At 38.7% G+C, this 19,880-nt stretch overlaps 1 protein-coding gene across 7 annotated transcripts in view; it reads right to left on the bottom strand.

Annotated features, from left to right (window-relative positions):
• TRIO (trio Rho guanine nucleotide exchange factor) overlaps positions 1-19,880 on the bottom strand; it is a 258,860-nt gene that overhangs the window by 164,859 nt on the left and 74,121 nt on the right. For 6 of the 7 annotated variants that reach the window (XM_072853106.1, XM_072853105.1, XM_072853104.1 and 3 more), the window contains exons 2-6: positions 18,278-18,352; positions 11,030-11,144; positions 7,089-7,281; positions 5,910-6,422; positions 2,631-2,753 (exon numbers count right to left, since the gene is read on the bottom strand). In XM_072853106.1, the coding sequence (XP_072709207.1) occupies positions 2,631-2,753; positions 5,910-6,422; positions 7,089-7,281; positions 11,030-11,144; positions 18,278-18,352 (1,019 nt within the window). The remainder of the gene's footprint in view (positions 1-2,630; positions 2,754-5,909; positions 6,423-7,088; positions 7,282-11,029; positions 11,145-18,277; positions 18,353-19,880) is intronic. The other variant, XM_072853101.1, reaches the window with a different exon arrangement.

Raw genomic sequence — 19,880 nt, 5'->3', positions numbered from 1 at the left:
CCAGGTGGCTCACTTAAGACAGGAAGACCAGATTAAAATTTTGGCATCTCACCCAAAGGCTGTCGCTCTTTCTCACCTGAGTTTGTCATAAGCAGCTGCAGAAGTTGCCCTCCTGCACCTCTCAAAGCCAAGCTGCTACTTGGGAATGAAGGGGAGATGGGAGAGCCAGCTATTGACAGAGGGTAGCACCTGCTGTGAAGGGAGCATGTGCCCTGCGGCAACCACAATGTGTTGGGAAAAGCAGCTGCAACATCAGTTATCAGGGTTAATCTGTGAGCAAGTGCAAAGGTTGCATTTGGCTGCTTGGGCAGCATTAATCCTTTGAACAGCCCTTTCCCACCTAAAGTGAACCTAAGAAAACTGCCCAGAAAGCAAGATCTATTAGGGTCTAATTAGGGCCACAATGAAAAGCCTTCAAAATCTCCTGCATATAATAAACCTTATGCATAGTTGCCACTCTTCCTTCTTCTACCCCATCCAATTAAATAATTTGCATGGTTGTAGATGGGTTAAAAGTTAAATTCCATCTCTAGTGTTACAGCATTCACATAAGAGATCTTAAATCAACTTTGATTATTGAAGAGTTACACTGACAGGAACAGTGAACAAACAGTAGTTTGTTAAGCACAGAGTGTATGTGAAGAGTGGTCAGGGAGAAGCTGAACATGCTTGCAAGAGTTAAGATTGCCTGACATTTTTCCAGATAAATGCTAATGAAAAGTAAAGTCTGCCAAAATTCAATCAGTTCACGTCATTTTTTTAATGTCACATTCAGTTTAATCTTTCCCCCAATCTATATGTAAGGCTTTTGCCATTTAACCAAATAAACCCCAGAAAATCTGAGCTCTGCTTAAAACAAACCCAGGAATTGATAGTTTTGAATTTGTATTTTCCTATTCTGTGCCAAAGAAAGACTTTTGGGGGGGGCTATGCTACAGCAACACATTGAAAAACTGTAGCTTTTCTTTCCCCTTTTGAATATTTGGACTGTTTAATTTGCCCCAAATTTAAGCTGCTCCTCACATACTTCAAGAAATCATTGTACAGGCTTAGAAAAAGTCCCCTGTAATTAATGCATTTGACTACTACAGGCAAAACAGAGATTACCAGCAAAAGACTAACAGCAAAAACAGAGCAGGAGGGATTATGGTACATCGCTCAAGTGCTTCCTACTGTTGATAGCATCTGAGCAGTGGGGGGGGGGAGGCAGGGGAATCATCCAATTTGAAGAAAATAGGACAACAGTGACTAATACCAGGACAGGCTGACAGAAGAAGAATTTAATCTTTAGAGTACAAGCCCAAGAATTGCCTGGAAGGCCGTCAAAAATTACTAAGTTCCAAAAGTCGTCTCATGTCAATGACACCTACTGTCCTTCTATGAGTTTTTCTGCTGTACTTCATATGCAGAGCAATGAGCAATAACAATGAGGTACTCCATAAAGGAGCAATTCCCCATGCCCGCAGAGTGAACCTATACCTTCCAAACCTAGTGGTCAAAATTACATCCACATATGATGTTACATAATTACAATGCTCCCCAGCATTTGCTTTACTCTTTCAAAAAGTTCATATTGACTTTTATTTTTTTAAACTTTTGCAAACATACCCGAGTTGCAAAAGAAGAAAATGTACCTTCTCTGCTTGTGTCTTCTGTTGCCTTAACTCCAGCTATACCATTCATAAGAGCTGCCTTACTAGTCCTTCCATTATTTCAGCAAGACACATAACTTTGCCACTCTCTCTTTCCACAGTTAGTAGTCCTGTCCTACAAAACCACCTTCTTGCAAGAGCTGATTGTTTCGACCATATTTTAATTCAATTCTCATCCTTGGACTGCCAAGGATGTTAATTTGTAACAAGACCGGTAGTGTTCTTCCTTCATTGAGCTGACAGCCAGGGACTGGACCTAGGCCCAGACTCCCAAAGTTATTTAAACACCTCAAATCCTCCTAGTGAAAAGGACCTAAAATGTACTTGGGAATTTAGTCCCCATGTTCAAACAGGAATTCATGAAATTGAAAATAAGCAGCTTTCACTCACTGCCAGTTAAAATCTAAACTTTTAATTGCAGCCTACTGATAGCTCATCCTAAGATGATACTAGACAAAAAAATGGTTTGTTTTAGCTCCATTCTACTGTGCCAGAAATGAGACGTGTGTTGTCTTAAAAATATGGAAAATTATTACACCAGGCTCAGCTGTTGATCACTACTTCTCAGAGCTTTTTGTCTGAGTTGCAATCTATTCAGAAGATCCTGAGGGCTATTTCTTTCTGCATGGAGCGCTAAATTCCTTATTACACACGATTCTCTGAAATTTCCTACAAGACTCAAAGCAGTACTGAAACACACATCCCAGGTTCTAGAAGTTTGGATGCTTATATTTGAGAAGTGCTGAGGTTGTGTTGAATACTTCCATTTGTCCAAATAATTTTGTTGCTTGATCACAGTACCTCCGTACATGGCTACCCTTTATTTTCCTCCTTTGTGTTTTATAATTTCACTGCTCAAATACAAATTTGCACTACTTGTACCAGAAAGAATGATTTATGTGTATGATTTATGAATTCCACCTTAACACAGAGCAAATAGACAATGTGTCAGTTCTGTGAAGTGAGGCCTGTTCTTACCATACAGTTCATGGCAAAGTGATTGTGCTGTGTCTGAAGCTCCATCGCATGGGGGTGACTGGTTCCAATCTCTGTGTAGCTGTTCAGAAACAGACCTTTGTTGTGTGTGATCCAGTCAAACATCTACAAGAAAATATTAAGGAAAGGGGGGGGGGGGGGGGAAAATAAATCACTAATTTGTTATGGCAGAAACCATAGAAAAGTAATGTGAGAAATCTGTGAACCCAGAAGACAAAAAGAATCTAGGGCCATGAAAATTAACACTGATGCTCTTCCCATTATAAGTTACTGTACATTTTAACCAAATCACTGCTGAAATCTGACTTTTTGGACCAAACAGCTGACGCTGTTAAATCTTTACTATAGTTGTTTATCTCAACAAGCTACAGTAAAGTCATAATCGTAAAGTCATAAACTTCATTACTACAAAAAAGTCATAGTAAACAAACAGGCTTGGAGCACAGCCCTGAGTTACCAAGCTTATACGTTCCCTAGTGTGAGCATTTCATGATGTCAGCAGCTTAGTAATTTAGAATGAAAATGGCAACTCATGGAAATGAAATATAAATTAATTCTTGCTGATCAAGTACTTCAGCAGCAAGTTTAATATTTCATAACTGTACAGCAGATTTGAAAACAACTTTTCTATTGCTAAACAAATTCAAAAAACTATACTTGAGCACAGAGTGACATGTTACCTTCTTCCAGACAAGTTTAAGGATAATCTTTAAATGTTTGGGTTTTTTGTTTTTGTGGGGGTTTTTTGTTTGTTTGGTTGTTTTTTTGTTTTTGTTTTTTTTAAAGTATTTTAATATTCAAACATATTTTAGGAAAGACCTTATCTGACAGTGACCATCAGTGGAGGTACATAGGTATGTTAACAGTGGCACTGGAAGACAAAGTTTTCAAAGACCAAGTAACACAGCAAAAGGCTAAGTTTAACACCACCACCGCCACACCCACGCCCCCATCCCCCACCGCAAAGGTCTTGAAATCTTTGCTATATCTCAGCTCAAAAGACTCACCTACTCTCTGGATAAGCTGAAAAAGATTGCTCAGAAAAAAATGGTAGCAATGAGTAGTAAGTACTCATTTAAAGATCTTTCAAAATATGCTGACTAACAGAGCAATATTATCAAATCCATTATTCCACCCAGGTACATGACAAATCATATTAGAAGTAGACCACAATATGCTAAGGACCGTAAACAAAAAAAAAGTTTTAAGAGCTTAGACAACTGAGACAGCTGATCACATACTCCTAAAATTTTCAGTTTCTTATCTAGACTACAGTGAAGACATGTTAGAACATTATTCAAAATAGACACTGGTCCTGCTCGTGACCACCTTTCTCTAGGTAGTCTGATTTTGCTGCCTTCAGATACCTACAGGGAAATTCCAATCAGATTCCCTCCCACCTCGCCCCTTTTTTGCCTTCTCTTCTGAAGCAGCCCAGATTTCTCGTGCAAAGAGTTGTGCAAGTCCTCCAAAATTAACAATTCTATTTCTCCCCATTCAATACCCCCTATTTTTCCAACAAAGATCCAGCCTTTTCCCGCACCTAAATAAACCACATAGACATACACTGATAAAGAAGCCCTGAGCTATGAAATCTAATCTGACGCAAGCAGTGAAATAAGGGCTGCAAGCAGATTAAGGCAAGGACCTTAATCCAAAAGTGAGATGGGATACTACACAAACCTTCTTTTTAATCTTTTTCTACTGGTTGATGAGAAAATAAAGTCCCAGGTATGCTAGCTGCTGTCAACCCCATTTTGAGGTGCCTAACATTTCCCTCTATTTCAAAAGAAAGATGCATTAATTTAATATAGACTTATTCTTGGAATTGGGAACCTAGAAAACACAGGCAGGAGCTTATGCAACCACATGGCAGCTCAGAGATCAATCCCATAGGCTCAAGTATTTCACAAGGAGTTTCTTAAAGCCCAAGTTACGTAGGCAACTTTTAGATGAGTAAATGAAGAACAGATTTTTCAATACCACGTGAGCACCATCAAAATATATTTTGTACATGCTGTAATAAAGAATAATTAATGCTGTAATTAAGTGACTGAAAGGTTGCTAAAAAGCATTTTGGGCCTGAAAGAGCAATACTAGACCAACAGCTTGTTATTTTCTAAATAATTTTATAACTCTAAAGTCACTTGACCAGATTTTTTTTCCCCACTCTTTACATGTCCCTACTATTTTCAGCTATACCCATTCAGTAAACAATTACTTTAAATGGTATTTTTAAAAAATGATTTCTTTTTTAAACACAGCAGAAAACATTAAGAGTAGTGTAAAGAAAGTCCCTGAGCTGAAATGATGGGGGAAGTATAGGGGAAGAAAATAGAGGAAGAAGAAAGTACTAGTATTATATATGTTTGCTCTGCTTTTATTCTCCATGCATCTGGTTATGACCACTGCTGGAGAGCAGGACACTGGTTTAACACAGACCTTTGGTCTCATCCAGTTTAGGCATTCTTACATAAAATATTTTAAGAAATCTGACAAAGACCATACTTACCACTTGACTGCATAGTCTAGTTACTTCTTCTCCCAGAGAAAAACTCACCCTTCCTTAAAGCTATTTGTTCCATGGTAACAAATTAATAATAAGTGATTGCAAAACCATTCTATATGAAAATAGATCTTATTTGAGCTCATCTAAAAGTGCACTGCCTGCCATATTTCCTCTTCAAATTCCATTACAATCAAGGCTTTCTCATTTGAAGGGACTGGTTAGCCCGAAACATTCTGAGATCACTCAGTCCCCTGTTAATGACATATGCACAGCCAAAAGAAATACATCAGTTTTTAGCCTGAGACTTTAAATCCTGCACCAATGAAGCAGTTCTCCATGACAGCCTCTTCAGACTTTGTCAACTGCCTGTCACTCAAATCCCAAGGGTCACTCAAAAGGAGACCAATGTAGTCCTTAGTCATCTGTATTTATAAAGTATACAGCATTCATCTTCACTTGATGCAAGCAAAAGCATCTGTCTGGAACAAAAACTTACCAAACCAAAAGCTTTAAAGTCACTACCACTTAACATTTTCTTTGGCGAGAGCTACCTGTGCTCTTCACAGCTTAGAATTACTACCCCATCCCCTTTAGTACAGGAGACTAAGAGTCACTCTCAATGAAGAAATCCTTTATTTCTCATTAAAAGGCTAGTGATTAAAGACAAAAATTACTATTTGCAGTTATCTTTGGTACTTCTTTCAAGTCTGTTAAGCAGCACCCATTTATGCTCTCCTCCCCCAATCCCTTACCTTTTCAGCATCCTGCTCAAACAGCCTGAGCTGAAAACATTGGTCCAATTTCAATTTCCGCACATGCCACATCTGATGCAGATGCTGCCGTGTTGAGTGCAGCCTGTCCAGCATGGTGGATACTTTGGGTAAAAGGTTCTGTAAGTCTGCATTCCCTGACCCAGAGTTCTTTTTGGGAAAGCTATCACTGCTCTGTATCCGCTGGAGCAGCTTTTGCCCTTCCACATCAAGGTCCTCGATAGGGGCCTTAATGACTTTCTTTTTTAATTGTGAATGCTCCTCTATCATATTGCGAGCACCTTCCAGGTCCTGAGGCATTTCCTTTTTTGACAATATATCTTGCAGTTCCTCCAGTCTGGACAGCATATGGGTTGCATTGCTAATGTAGTCCTCAAAGGCAACTCTTATTTCTATCCACTCCTCATGGTTGTACTCCAAACAGCCGTCAAATTCTGGGGTTAGCTGAGAAGGATCAACTACTTTGGTAAGGCCTTCCAGAGACACCATATTTGTCTAAAAAATAAAAATGAAAATTAAAAAAATGCTGTGACTGAAATTGATTTGACATTTTCTTTCAAGTTTTTGTTTTTCTCTTTGTAAGAGTTGATCATTTTGTTCATGAAGTCCACATGACTTTACTTTTCTCATACTCTTCTTTTCAAATATCAATTCTGATCAGCCTCATGTCTTGGAGGTATTTCCCCAAATGAGAGAAGTATTTTATTTCTTTCTTACCTCGCCACACTTAAGGAGAAAACAGCAACTGCTCTTCTGACTACTGTTTTGATTAAGTTTTGACTTCATGTATTGTATTCCACAGCAGCAGGAGGATAACAGCAAGGTGCAGTTGGCTGCTTTCCTCTGGATGCTGGTGATAGCACGATTACCGCAGTGCAGACCAAGACAACAAACAGATGAAACCTAACTTTTTACCATTAGGGGTAAACCCCTAATCCCATCTTTCTCATGCGCAGAAAAATAATATAAATGACAACATGCACAACTACCTAGCTTAAGTACACGAAGAAAACCACAGCCCCTCCAGCGCCACTGGCCTAACGTACCCCTCCTCTCATCCAGAACATAATTTATCTGAGAATTTTCAAGATGCTGATCAGTAGTGAGCACACTTAAAACCATGAAATAGATGTAAATTTGTATACCATAGGGGAAAATTACCTCAAACTCAAACTTAGAGCTGCCAAAGTTAGTCCTCTGTTTCTGCCAGAAATTGTCTGGCTTGATTATCAGTGCAACATGAATACAACATGGAAAGGATTCCTGTAAAATCTTCAGCAGAGGCTTTATGGAGTCCCATTTTGACCCACGCATATCTACAATGACGGTGAATCCTCGTTTACATACTTCCTCACTGCAGAAGAAAAAAAAAGGTTATCAAGCAAGTATTACAACTTCAAACACAGCACTCCACTGCACCACACTGCCTAATAAACAAGGTCTCCTCAGCTAACTGTAACACCCTAGGGTCTCACTGTTGACTAGCTGACACGTACAGCAGATCTCATGAACCTCTCGGGAAGCTTCTCACCCCCCTGCCAAACTCCTTGTGGGTGATAGTTTTACAACTGTTGCTGATTTGATAATCTGCCTTTATCTCCTCTTTCATTTTCATTGTTTATATTCACAATGATTCATCTTCCAGTCTTGTTTCTCCTTCACCTTACACACACATTAAACACAGCATTTACTGAAGCAGCAATATGTAATTAATTTACGATTGACTCTTCAGAACACACACACACTTTACTGATTACAATATTCATGCCTTTGTAATGACTGAGGACTTTTTTATGGCCTCAAGTTGTGCCAGGGGAGGTTTAGACTGGATATTAGGAAATTTTACTTCACTGAAAGGGTTATCAAGCATTGGAACAGGCTGCCCAGGGAAGTGGTTGAGTCGCCATCCCTGGAGGTATTTAAAAGACGTTTGGATGAGGTGCTCAGGGACATGGTATAGTGGTGGACTTGGTAGTGTTAGGTTTACGGTTGGACTTGATGATCTTAAAGGTCTTTTCCAACCTATACGATTCTGTGTGCCTGAGGGGATCCTCCAAAAGACAGAATAGGGCATACTGTTCTTACCTACCACTTCTGCAACTTTTTAAAACTGTCTCAGATTTAGTCCCGTGTTATTTGAGAGTTAAAGAGTCTGTAGAGGGAAAACACCCTTTATTGACAATTCCTTCTGTAACAGGATTGACCTGTGGATAGTTAATGGATAAGAAAGCATTTTATGGCTGTGAAGAAAACCGCATCAACCTGTTGCTACAGAATTTGAGCTCAATTTTGCTGTCCAAAACCTTACACTCAAATTCTCTGGCAACTCTTCTGAGAATGGCAGATTTAATTTCTTTTCATCAATACCTTTTGTACACTTAGTGCTTGCCACTCATCAAAAGCAGGAATCACCACCAACACCAGAAATTTTGATTTCATTCCAGTAGAATTTGCTACATGACCTTGTTAACATGGAAAGGGAAAATATTTCAAAACCAACGCATCATCGCCAATGGACTATCAAAAGGGACCAAATGTCCATTGTTTGAGTACATGAGTCACTTTCAGGGATGTTACTAATGTAAATGCAATTCTGGAGTTCATGTGGTGAGGTTTTCAGAGTGTCCAAGAAGTAGGGAAGCTTCACTGGCATACTTTACACAGTCTCATTGGCCACATTGTAGAAAGATGAGTTATAACTGAAACAGGAGAGCAGAAGAGCTTCTGAAAGAAGTTATAATACAGGTTCCTTAGAAAAGGAGTTTTTTTAAAGTTGGTTTAAAAAAAAAAAACAAACCAAACAACAAAAAAAAACCCAACAAAAACAATCCTCCATTTAGAAAAAGGAGCTTATCAAGATAAATGCTGGCTCTGCCACCTGCCCATAGGAATGCCAAAAATGGCAATGGTAGCAGGAAAATACATTAAAATTGACTAGCTGGGAATACATGTAGGCTACAACGTACAATTTTCTGACGGTGGTGAAAATGTTTTCTAACAGCCTCACAGGACTGAAGGACAAAAACAACTAGTGTTTTGAAGTATCTTCATACTTCATTACCCATTACTGAAAGGCTGCATGCTATTATGCAAGTGCTGCTCAGCGCATCCCTATCCTACCACACAAACTGAGCATTGCGTAAGGATGAGTGCTTGTCACTAATTCACGAGGCACACATCTACTGGGGTGTACAAAGCGGCCCCTCATCATGTGATACAATGCAGATGTGTCCTCCGTCGTGTGGCTCCGTCATCTGACAAAAGATGAATCCCTTTTAGCCAAGGATCACAGAAATTGTTCTCAGAGGCTTCAGTCAGCCAAGGTCATCTGTAAGGTAAACCTGAACTACACTAGTACCTGGTCCAGTCAGCACTGATGACTTAAGTTTAGCAATATTTTAAAATCGGATAAATTGTTAAATCAGTAAAATTGTGAAACTGAATCACCTTAAGTGTTTAGATCTCTTGCCAAACAACTGATACCTCTGAATCTTCAGCTACGTAGAGTAACAGTACTGCAATAACTAATAGAAAGACCAAATGTTCAGGGCTATTTGTACCAATTGGGACTTCTTAATTAGCAAGAGTTGCATGATCAGTTCCTAAAACATGACTTGTATGAAAATGAGTCTTGCTTTTAATAAAGCTCCCTTTATTCTCAAAGCTTTGCCATGCTTACAGAGATATAAAACCTGCACTAACTTTCTTTTTAATTTACATCCATTGATGCTAAACTAACATACATCTTTTGCCAGAGGACCACTGTATTTTGCTAGATTATCTCTAGAAAACTCTCTTGGGCATATTTTGATGTATATTTATCTGTTAACTTCTCTAGTAACTTGAGGCTCTAGAAGGCTAGAATACATCTCAAACATTCAAATGTGAAGTCAAATTATTTCAGAAGTAAAAATCTCAAGCCCTCTTCCTGTCCTCTTTCCTCTGCCTCCCCAAAATCCTCCAGTTAACTTAAAAAAAAAAAAGTACTGAACACTGCTACACTTCAAAGTGAAATGAAGACTAGAATAATTGAATTACCAACACTTGCTCTTAAGGAAGATCATACACAGTCAACTAGATGTCTTGAAGATATTTTTATGAAAGCACTTTTGTCAATCTGAAACTGACATCTGATTACATCAGGTGCAAAGACGACTGCCTACAAATTAACACATTACAAAAATATGGAAGATATTGCATTCAGGAATGTTGTCCAAGGGATTTTTTTCAACTGTAATGACAACTGCTCCTTGAGGTCATAGGCAAACGTATTCAAGCACAGTCAGCATTGCTCCAGTCCACCAAATGCTGGCAGATTCCGAGATGGACCTAAAGTCAGGGCCTTACGATCATTTTCGTCCCTAATTCAGTTACTACTAGGAACAAAGTCCTATGTGAACAAACTTCTTTACATATATACAATAGATAACTTTTAAAAATATACATACATAAAACTTCATATATATATATATGTATATATATGGGTGTGTGTATATACAAACACACCAGCACTGGATTTTACTTCTGCCGATTTATTTAAATAGCACATTGTAATTCATAGCTTAAATTGTTGATAACACAATTATATCAGTACTTTCACAGATCTCTCCACAGGTTTATCCGAGACCTCTACAAGCAATTTTACATGTGTCTCTCCTGGTTATTCCTGTGCTATATCAGGACACTATAACTTATCCAATACAAATAACAGTTAGGAGTGTGGTGCTGACCTCAGTCTGCACAAGGCATATTGTGAGTGATGACCAGCATGTTTCTAATTATTGATGTACTGAAAGCCTTTGAGTTGTATTCGTAATCTTCAACACAGTGACAGCAATATGGCATGGCAGTGCCATTTCCAAGACACAAACTACTTCCAGCTAAAGCACACCAGCCTTTCTGCCAACAGCCTTCCTTCTATAAGGCAGAGTAATTATTTCGGTCTCTTCCAAAAAGCAATTTGAAAACATTAAGTGACAAAACTTGGTATGAATTTGCTCATTTTCTTAACCCGTTCAGTCTTCTAGTTTGCGGGTGTACTGCAACATAATCCATTTATTTTGTTTTATAGCTTCAGAGCTTATCAAGTGACCATTACTTACCTAGGAATACACGCTAGGTATGAAATTAGTCTTCTAAGGTCTTCTTGCCGTATTCTATCATGATTACTACGAGCTGGAAACGTTAGAATGGGACCTCCACGCTTATCTCTGCCACCTGCAAAATTAAACATGTTAAAAAAACCCCACAGCATAACACCATTCTTGTTTGCAAACCTAGTCTTCAGAATAGTTTTGGAAAACCTAAGTCCTACACTGTTTCATGAATATCGACTTAAAAAAAAAGAAGTGATTTCAAGTTAAATGCCAACACTGTCATTTAGAGACCAGCTTAAAGTTGAATTTTGGGAGTATCAATCAGCACATTGTCACAATTCCTACAATACGGAAGTATCTGTCAAAAAAAGTGAAACAAAGAATAACCATAGCATTACACTTACACATTACAGTCACATTCGACTGGCAGTGTGACATGTCCAAAAATGGTGCTTTGTTATGTATTTAACTTTTGAATCAGCAATTGTGCAGATTAAACTTAAATATAGACTTATACTACTTTGTATGGAAGTATTTAGAGGATACTCAGCATTAACTTCGTAACTAGCACAGAGTTTAGGTGTATAGTATTTCATCCCCAGTGCATATACTAGATGAGTAGATGGATACTATTTAAGCATTTAATTTACATTTTTACCCTGTTCTGATGTGCAGATTTGGAATTGTCAGTTTATAGTTTTTAATTTTGTTAGCAATGCAGGAAATTCTGAATCCACTTAATATGCAAGGCAAAAAAACCTGACTTTGAGTGATTCCACTTAAATGTATTAATCTCATTTGTTAAATTGCACAGACTTACTGTTGTTGAACATTAAAATGCATTTTTATAACCAACCCCTTCCTAGTAACAACAAAAAGTTACTATTACTAAATGCAGTAGGCTGTCTTCATCAACACTTAGGTAATAGGACAGACACATTCTTACAAGCTATATTTCACATATATGTTCTCAATCACAGATGCGTGGACTGTTTTCTCCTGTCCCATGGAAACGCAAAAAAACACTATCCTCTGTCCTGAATGATTTCTCATTGTAAATCAGCTCCTCATTGTAAATGTACGTTATTAAACAAAGTTTTTTAAAAAATCCCTTAGAGAGGAAGGCCAAAAGCAAAAAAATAAAACCAGTCACTCAAAAATTTGTCACTATCCTCCCCAACACAGTCTGTGTGTGCTTGCTAGAGACACTAAGCCGATCTGTCAAGGTCTCCAGGGACTCTCTGCGCTGGACACGTTCCCCGTGAGGCACCAAATGAAACTCAGAAGAGGCAAAAGCAACTTTGAATTTCTGTCAAGCTGCAATGCCAGAAACCTAAACTTAAAAGGAAATTCATATTCTTATCTTCCATGACCCTCTTAAGTGGGACGTGAGATTAAAAACAACTGAGTTGTCTCATTCTAATGGAGAGAGGCAAGTCTGGTCTTGACCATCCTGACCCACTTGCCAAGCAGAGAGCTTTGAGGATTTTTACATAGCAAGTGACAGGATAAAAACAAGACAGAAGCCACAAGAGAGAAAGGGTAAATGACAAGACTCAGAGTCCAACAGCCCAGGCCTCCGCTCAGCTCCAGAGTGATCACTGGGCTCCAAAGCTACCAAACTCCGCTGAAAGTCTGCTGCAGCCTTTAATGCTCCCCTCAGTGCACCGCAGGCCATCAGCTACAGATCTTAAAAATGTTCATTTCAACTGGTAAACGCTACTGATTCGAACCCCCCAGAAAAAGTGCTCGATTGCTCAGGGTAGAAATTCTTCTTTAAAAAGCAGCAGCTAGGAGAGAAGAACATACGCTGAATTGTCTTTAACACTCTCTAAGCGTTTTAAACAAATGCCTTGTTACGCACAGTCACCTCAGATCAGTCCTCTGGGCCTTTCCCACACAGCAACTCCCATGTCATGCGATTTTCCACCATGGCAGAGGAAAGAAACCCATATTCTTTATGTCATTTTGGATGCCACTTCGGTTGGCTCCCAGCTCCACATACACCACAGAGAAAACCCATTTTTAACGTACGGTGCTTAAATTTCTGAAAAATCATATCCTGAAATTTTTGTACATTGGAGACAAAATCTGTCCCACAAATTTCAGGTCTAGATGAGTAATGAAGAAATTACTACAGTCTTGATTTTTGGTGAAGAGAATTTCACTACCTGGTCTTAAGCCAGATACCAAAATTGTAAATATTAAGCAAAAAAGTCCCTAAGACTTGTTTTTTTCCACCAGCTATACTGAAAGCTTTCTTAGGGCTTTTCTAATAAATAATTCTCATTTCCTTTGTTCCTGATGCTTCTGTGTCATACACGAACAGGAATGTTAAAAGCAACAATGTATGAGGCATCAGGTGGGAATTTCCTGTCTCACAATAGTCTTTATCCAACTCAACCCCCTATTTGTCTTGGTTTAACAAAAACATATTAAGCTGCTACTTTCATCGCTGAGACTTCCATTTTTACCCCTTTCCTTTTATATAAAACCCCCACCCTACTGAGATATTCTCTCTGCTTATGCCAGTATGTGTCATATGAGTAGCTGATCAACTCACGCGAGTCACCCAACATGAATCACTTCTGGCTAGTGCACATCACTAACAGAGGTCTTGTCAATGGGCTCCAAACGGCACAAAAAAACAACAGGCTGAGTACTGCAGTTTTTTCAGGAAATGCCTTTTTACCTAGTTTCAAAGTATGTAGGTAAAGCTAAACAGTGGGCTTTTACGGCACATTTCAAAAGCAGGACAAGTTATCAAGTGATATTTCCTCATATGAAACCAAGATAATTGCACCTTGTAAGAAAATGCTCTCCTCATGCACATATGTGTAGAGATACAAGAGTATCTGTACTTCAACAGACTTCAGTTTAAAGTTAACAAAAAAAAATGGCATCCAAGACTCCATTTGTATTTCATGGTTACATCTCTAGGAGGCTTTTCTATTTCAGGTGGTGAGACACCCAATACTCAAACAGATTATTTCCCAGTTAGGTGAAAAATCAGTTCAAGGAAGCTTTTTCTCTTCCCCTGCCCACCGCCCCTTTTTGTTGTTGTTGTTTGAGAACCACTCTGTTCGCAATTTTCGAAAAACAACACAGGATTCACAGGGAAGCTGCACCCAAGCATTTGCATTCTACACATCAAGTTGTTTTTGTTACTTTCACCAATACAAGATAAAGCAGTCCAGTCTGTCAGACTGTTTTCATGAAGAACAAGTATTTCCAATACAGTATTTATTCCAGAATCAGTATGTACAGACACCAGAATTCAGGCTAGCTTGGTAAGCTTTGGGACTTTGCAGTTATCAACCCACATACAGCAAGATGTACTTCACAATACTTCACGGAAGTATTTGTTCTGCTGTACTTCCTTGCCTCCTGCCCTAGCAAAAAAATAGCTGCTTCACGATGTGTTTCAGAATTGAATTCTCAAAGACTACATCTCTCCTTCTCACTCCAATTATCATCCAATCATTACCTTTACCTTTCTTTAACAGTTTGAGCATCACAGCTACACTAACATATTTTAAGATATGCAAGGAACACACACATTTTAACAAGCCCAGATGACTTATCTGCACAGTAGTCCTCATTTGTACATTGTTTGTTGTACAAATTTAGTTCTAAATTCACCTTTTTTCAATTTTTTTTTTTTAAACTATACTGGCTGGTGCTACAGATAACAGAGAAAGAATTCTCTTCCATCGAAATGCACCTTCAGATATGCTAAATTGTGAAAAAGCCACTCATTTTTTCCAGTTACAAAAACACATCATTAGCAGCTCAATAAAGGGGGCTAAACTGTATTGTGATGATGGAGGAGAAAACAAAAGTGAATCACATTAGATCTACTGCGATTTGTGGCAGAGGAAAAGCAACTACTGAAATAGTTTTTTCAAAGTGATGAAGTACTCAGGCTGTGCCAAGAAAAAGAAATTATGTTGAGTAAATCTGTTAAATATATCCACCTGAAAACAAATGAAAGGAATAAATGAAAAGCAAAGACTGAAACAAAGTAATACAGAATTACAGCCTAACTCAGGCTAACACAGATCAAAGAGGTACCTGTTGGAGGAGAAAAGGGAAACTCATATATACAGTTTAATCACAACATAGTACACTTGGAGTAAAAGTGGTACCTCAGTGGGAGGTATCTGTTACCAAGAGCTTTAACTTGATTAAAACACCAAGATTTATGATTGGATCAAAACATCATCTCAAGAATGGCTTCGGAGAATACCTATGGTGGAAACAGTCGTTGCCCCTTGTCTTCTCCATGTAGCTCCTTGCGAAGGGAGCACCTCAATCCTCTTTGTAGCTGCCCCTTACGTACTGGAACACCATGGTAAGGTACCCCCTGAGCCTTCTCTTCTCTAGGGAGAAAAGACCTAACTCCTTCAGTCTTTCCTCATAGGTTCTCCAGCCCTTTGACCATCTTCGTGGCCCTCCTGTGGACCCTTCTCCAGTCTGCTTGCATTCTTCTTTAATTGTGGGGACCAGAACTGGACACAGTACTCCAGGTGCCGCCTGAAAAGCACTGAGTAGATTGGGATGATCACTGCTAGTAATGCCCCTGTGGATGCAGCCCAAGATCCGATTTGCCTTTGTTGCTGCAGCAGCACCGTGATGACTTATGTTCAGCTTTTTATCCATCAGGACCCCCAGGTCCCTTTCAGCAAGGCTGCTCCTCAGCCACACACACCCCAGCCTGTACTGGGGTATTTGGTTATTCCGACCTAGGTGCAGGACTCTGCACTTGTCTCTGTTAAACTTCATACTGTTCTTGCTAGCCCACTCTTCCAGCCTGTCCAGGTCTCTCCACAAGATGGCTCAACCTTATATTTCTGCCTCACAATAAGCTGGTCTCAAGAAGTGCTTAAGAAAGTCAGCATTGTAGAAAGATAAGTGTCTTTAGTATTCTAAGAACACAAAGATGAATATACTGCTATACAGCCCATACTTACTCATTTAACTCGGAGAAGAAAGGTCTCAGCAGAGAAAGGCAGAGAAAAGACTGGGGAAGTGAACTGAGGATCTCAAACACTCCATGAATTTTTTTTCAGACTGTGTTATCTGTGTAACTTTCCTGCTCTATAAAAAAAGAACCACGTCTCTGCACTGTTGATTGGCATACTTTATTTCTACTTGAGAAGGTACTTGACAATCAACAATGAACATGTTGCAACAACTCTACCAGAACTCCAATATAAATGAGGGAGAACAAGATACAAAAATTATAGTGTTGTTTGTGGATGCCTTAGGCTTAATGGGACTATTAGAGTTTGTAGTAGAGATAACTCAGAGTTATCTTTAGATAGAGTTTTAGTAGAGATATCCCCAATCAATTTATCCTATTTCTATAGACCTTAACCAGTTATTGTACTTACAAATATTAAAACCAAGTACTTGAGCAAAAGTTGTGCTTTTGAACAAAAAAACAAGGTACATTGAAAGCCTCTCTAAGTCCGTAATCCAACAATCTTCCTTACCTTTGTGTTCCCAGGTAGAAAGCTTGACAGTTCTAGTTCCACAATGGTTAAGCCCTAGTGGTGGTAGTAGTTTTGTTAGGGGCTTTTTTGTTTGTTTGTTTTGTTGTGGGTTGTTGTTTGGTTTTTTTTTTTTTCAATCACTTGCACTACTAATGTATCTCATTTGATCTGAGCTCCACTTGCAACGGAAACGTGAAACTACAGGTTTTGGCAGATCAGTTCCAGCCAGTCTTGCTGCCCACAGCTGTTTGCTCCATTCTTCTGTCAAAGTTGCTACCTTCACACAGGCAAGTTGGCAACCACTTCTTCCTGCCTGCACCTCATCTGCTCTGGTTCATAATCCATCATCTCCCCTTAAATTTACCTTCAGCTTTGATTTGGCCCACTTCACTTTCACTGAATTAATGCCTTTCAAGAATGCCATATGCTTACAAATTAACATTACAGAACACCTATCATTCTTCAGATCCATCTAAGGGGTCTAAACTAAGTTCTGCACAACCTGGAAATTCAGAGGTTTTGGAATGGAAACTGACTGCATTTTCATTAAGTGCCATAAAGCAACGTCCAAAAAAGAGTAATGAGGGATTGAAATATTGTGTTTAACTCCCTTTTCTCTTCTTCTTTCCCTCTGAAAATACGGTTTTAAGCAAGCCTTCATCAGCATTATAATTCATAAGCAGAAGAAGTGGGAGTTCCCACACTACCAGGGAAATTGGCTCTGGGCAGTCTGTTTTATCATTCATTACAGTTGCCAGGACCTTTTAAAAAAACAAACAAACAAAAATAAACATCTTTTTTGCTTTAAACCTCTACTTGACTCAGCAGAGTGGACAGGATGAAGTACTGTGAACTACACACTGTACTTGCAAGCATCAGCATCCATGCACAGCAAATCTCTAAAGAGTGTAATTTCAGGGATGATTTTGTATGGTTTAATATTTACAGATAAGAGCTTTATTTTTGGAGTTCTTGACAAATTATTTATCAAAAAAAAAAAACCCTTTCAAATAAAAGACTGTCCTCTTAAATCATTTGACACTAAGATTATGGCAAAGAGGATGATGTTGTTTAATCCCAACAGATTTGGAAGTACTTACTGCAGAAAGTCACACCAAAATGCAGTTCACAAGAATAAGCACCTCAGCCATCATTCCATCAAGTAAAGTTACTTATCAAGTCATAGAATACGTTGTGATATTCATTCATCTAAACCCCCTTTTAAATCCTCTGCTATTCCTCGTTAAGTAACCAACCAACTTCAAGGTGTATCCTAGAGATAGCTAAAATTAGATGCTAACTCATTTCACCATGAAGATATTAAGAGTGTCTCAGAAGATATGCACTGAAATTTCACCTCTGCAACAGAGATATTTCTCCAGTGCTTCAGATGGGCCACTAACAAAGCCATCTCTGTAAAACTCCCCAGCAGAAGAACCAGAAATAAGAGAAGGAATATGACTACGGTACAGCAGGTTGTTCTAGGTTGTTCTAAACAATGCTCTTGGATATGCAGGAGGGACAGGACACGACCGGGACGTCAACAAGCAGTATGTTCCACATTCAACAAAACACATATCTTCTTTATTACAGATCCTTTCACAATGCTCATGTTATGTTTGGGATATCCAACCGGAGTAGGTGCTACCCTAGCTTTCCATAATTCTTGTAATGATATTTGAAGTATTTAAAATACCATTTTACATGTGACTAGCAACACAGTTATACATTCCACAACAGAAGAAAATAACTGTACCTGAAAGGTATGCAACTTTTTCCTTTAAAATTGGCAATACTTCCATAGCCTTCATTTCATCATTTTTGCGAAACCCTGAAAAAAGGAAAAGACAAGATAATTAGTCAGAAATTCAGACAAGCTCAGCTTCTACATTTAATGAATGCACTGTAAAACAATTACCTTTGGAATACAATCTGAATGTTATGATTACAGGAATTAAGATAACCTTACAGTAAAAGGTGACCAAAAAAAAACCAAACAACAAAATAAACTTTTAAAACATATTAATGAACAAGTCATTGCTTTGACTAGCTTAACACAAATAGCATGGCCTGTTAGCAAGCCTCAGTAGAAAATAGGACACTGGAATCAGCTGTTTTCATCAGTAAATAAAAACTATCAGTTGGATCCTGTTGCTTTTAGGCATTCCAAATCCTACTTTCACTTTTTGCTCCAGCAGAGAGGAGCAATATCAAGCTAATAAGAGTAGGTACCTTTTGAACAATTACCAGTCAAAAAAACCCCAAACTCAACCAAAAAACCCAAAAAATTCCCAACCCCCCAAAAAACACCACACAAAAAGACCCACCAAAAAACCCCAACACTATTTATATGTAGCTTTCCTTATGTCACTTCTGTAAGCAGAATTGGGAGATAAAGCTCTCAACTATGTCTTTGCTGCTGCCTGACAGGAGCAGCATTTTAGAAGAGAGCACATTTTGTCATGTTAACTCTATACACCCATGGAGTTTGAAATGGTCCCCAAGGTGAGTGATTACAGTCAATGTTGCAAAGCAGCACATCACCAGCTTGTCCCTCCTCCCTACTTCCATTACATTTCTGTGGGCAGATTCTAAACTCCTCCCTTCTTTAATAAAGGAGATTTAGGAAGCATTTTATTTATGACCTTATATTCCCTACTGACCTGTACAATACAGAATTGGCCTCTTTTGGACCACTCTTGTTCATCTTACAAAAATTGGGTGGTTTTGTACCCACACTTCAACTGTCTGTATGATCCTTCCCTATCTGTTTGGATTCATGTGCTTTTTTAAAAATCTCATTTCTGAAGAAAGTACCTCTTCTGGGGTAAGTGGGAAGCACTTAGTTCTCTATCACTGTGGAAGTCCAGAAGTGCTGTTAAGTAACACAGCCCAAATAGCCTGCTACAAACCAGTAGTTGTGTTCCTTAAAAGCAACAGTTTGAGCTATTTAGAAGGTAAAATAAGCTGCTTAATTATTTATTGTTTCAGGGAAATCTTACAAGTGCAAGCTCTAGTGTACATGTGCCAGTCTTTTCTAAAATATATTGTTCTTCCTCTGTGCAAAAGGGCCACAATCCCTCTAGAGATGGCAGCAGAAGCTGTCATTGATGCCCAGCAGGGAGGCCATCATTTCTCTTCCTCCTCAAAAATATCCAAATGTTTCATATCCTTTGGTCTCAAGCTCTGAGCTTTAACAAGAGCTGTGCACTTCAGAGCTAAAACCTACAGGTATCATACTGGTGTCATTAAGTAACATAACATTTGTAAGTAAGGGCATCATATACGTAAATTACATGACAGGTTTTCTATTCCAGCCCACAATACCAAGACTTCTCTGCCACTACAGTATCTAGTTA

The sequence above is a fragment of the Ciconia boyciana genome, chromosome 2 (assembly GCF_034638445.1).
Source record: "Ciconia boyciana chromosome 2, ASM3463844v1, whole genome shotgun sequence".
NCBI classification, from domain to species: domain Eukaryota; kingdom Metazoa; phylum Chordata; class Aves; order Ciconiiformes; family Ciconiidae; genus Ciconia; species Ciconia boyciana.
This window is presented reverse-complemented; position numbering and strand designations above follow the sequence as displayed.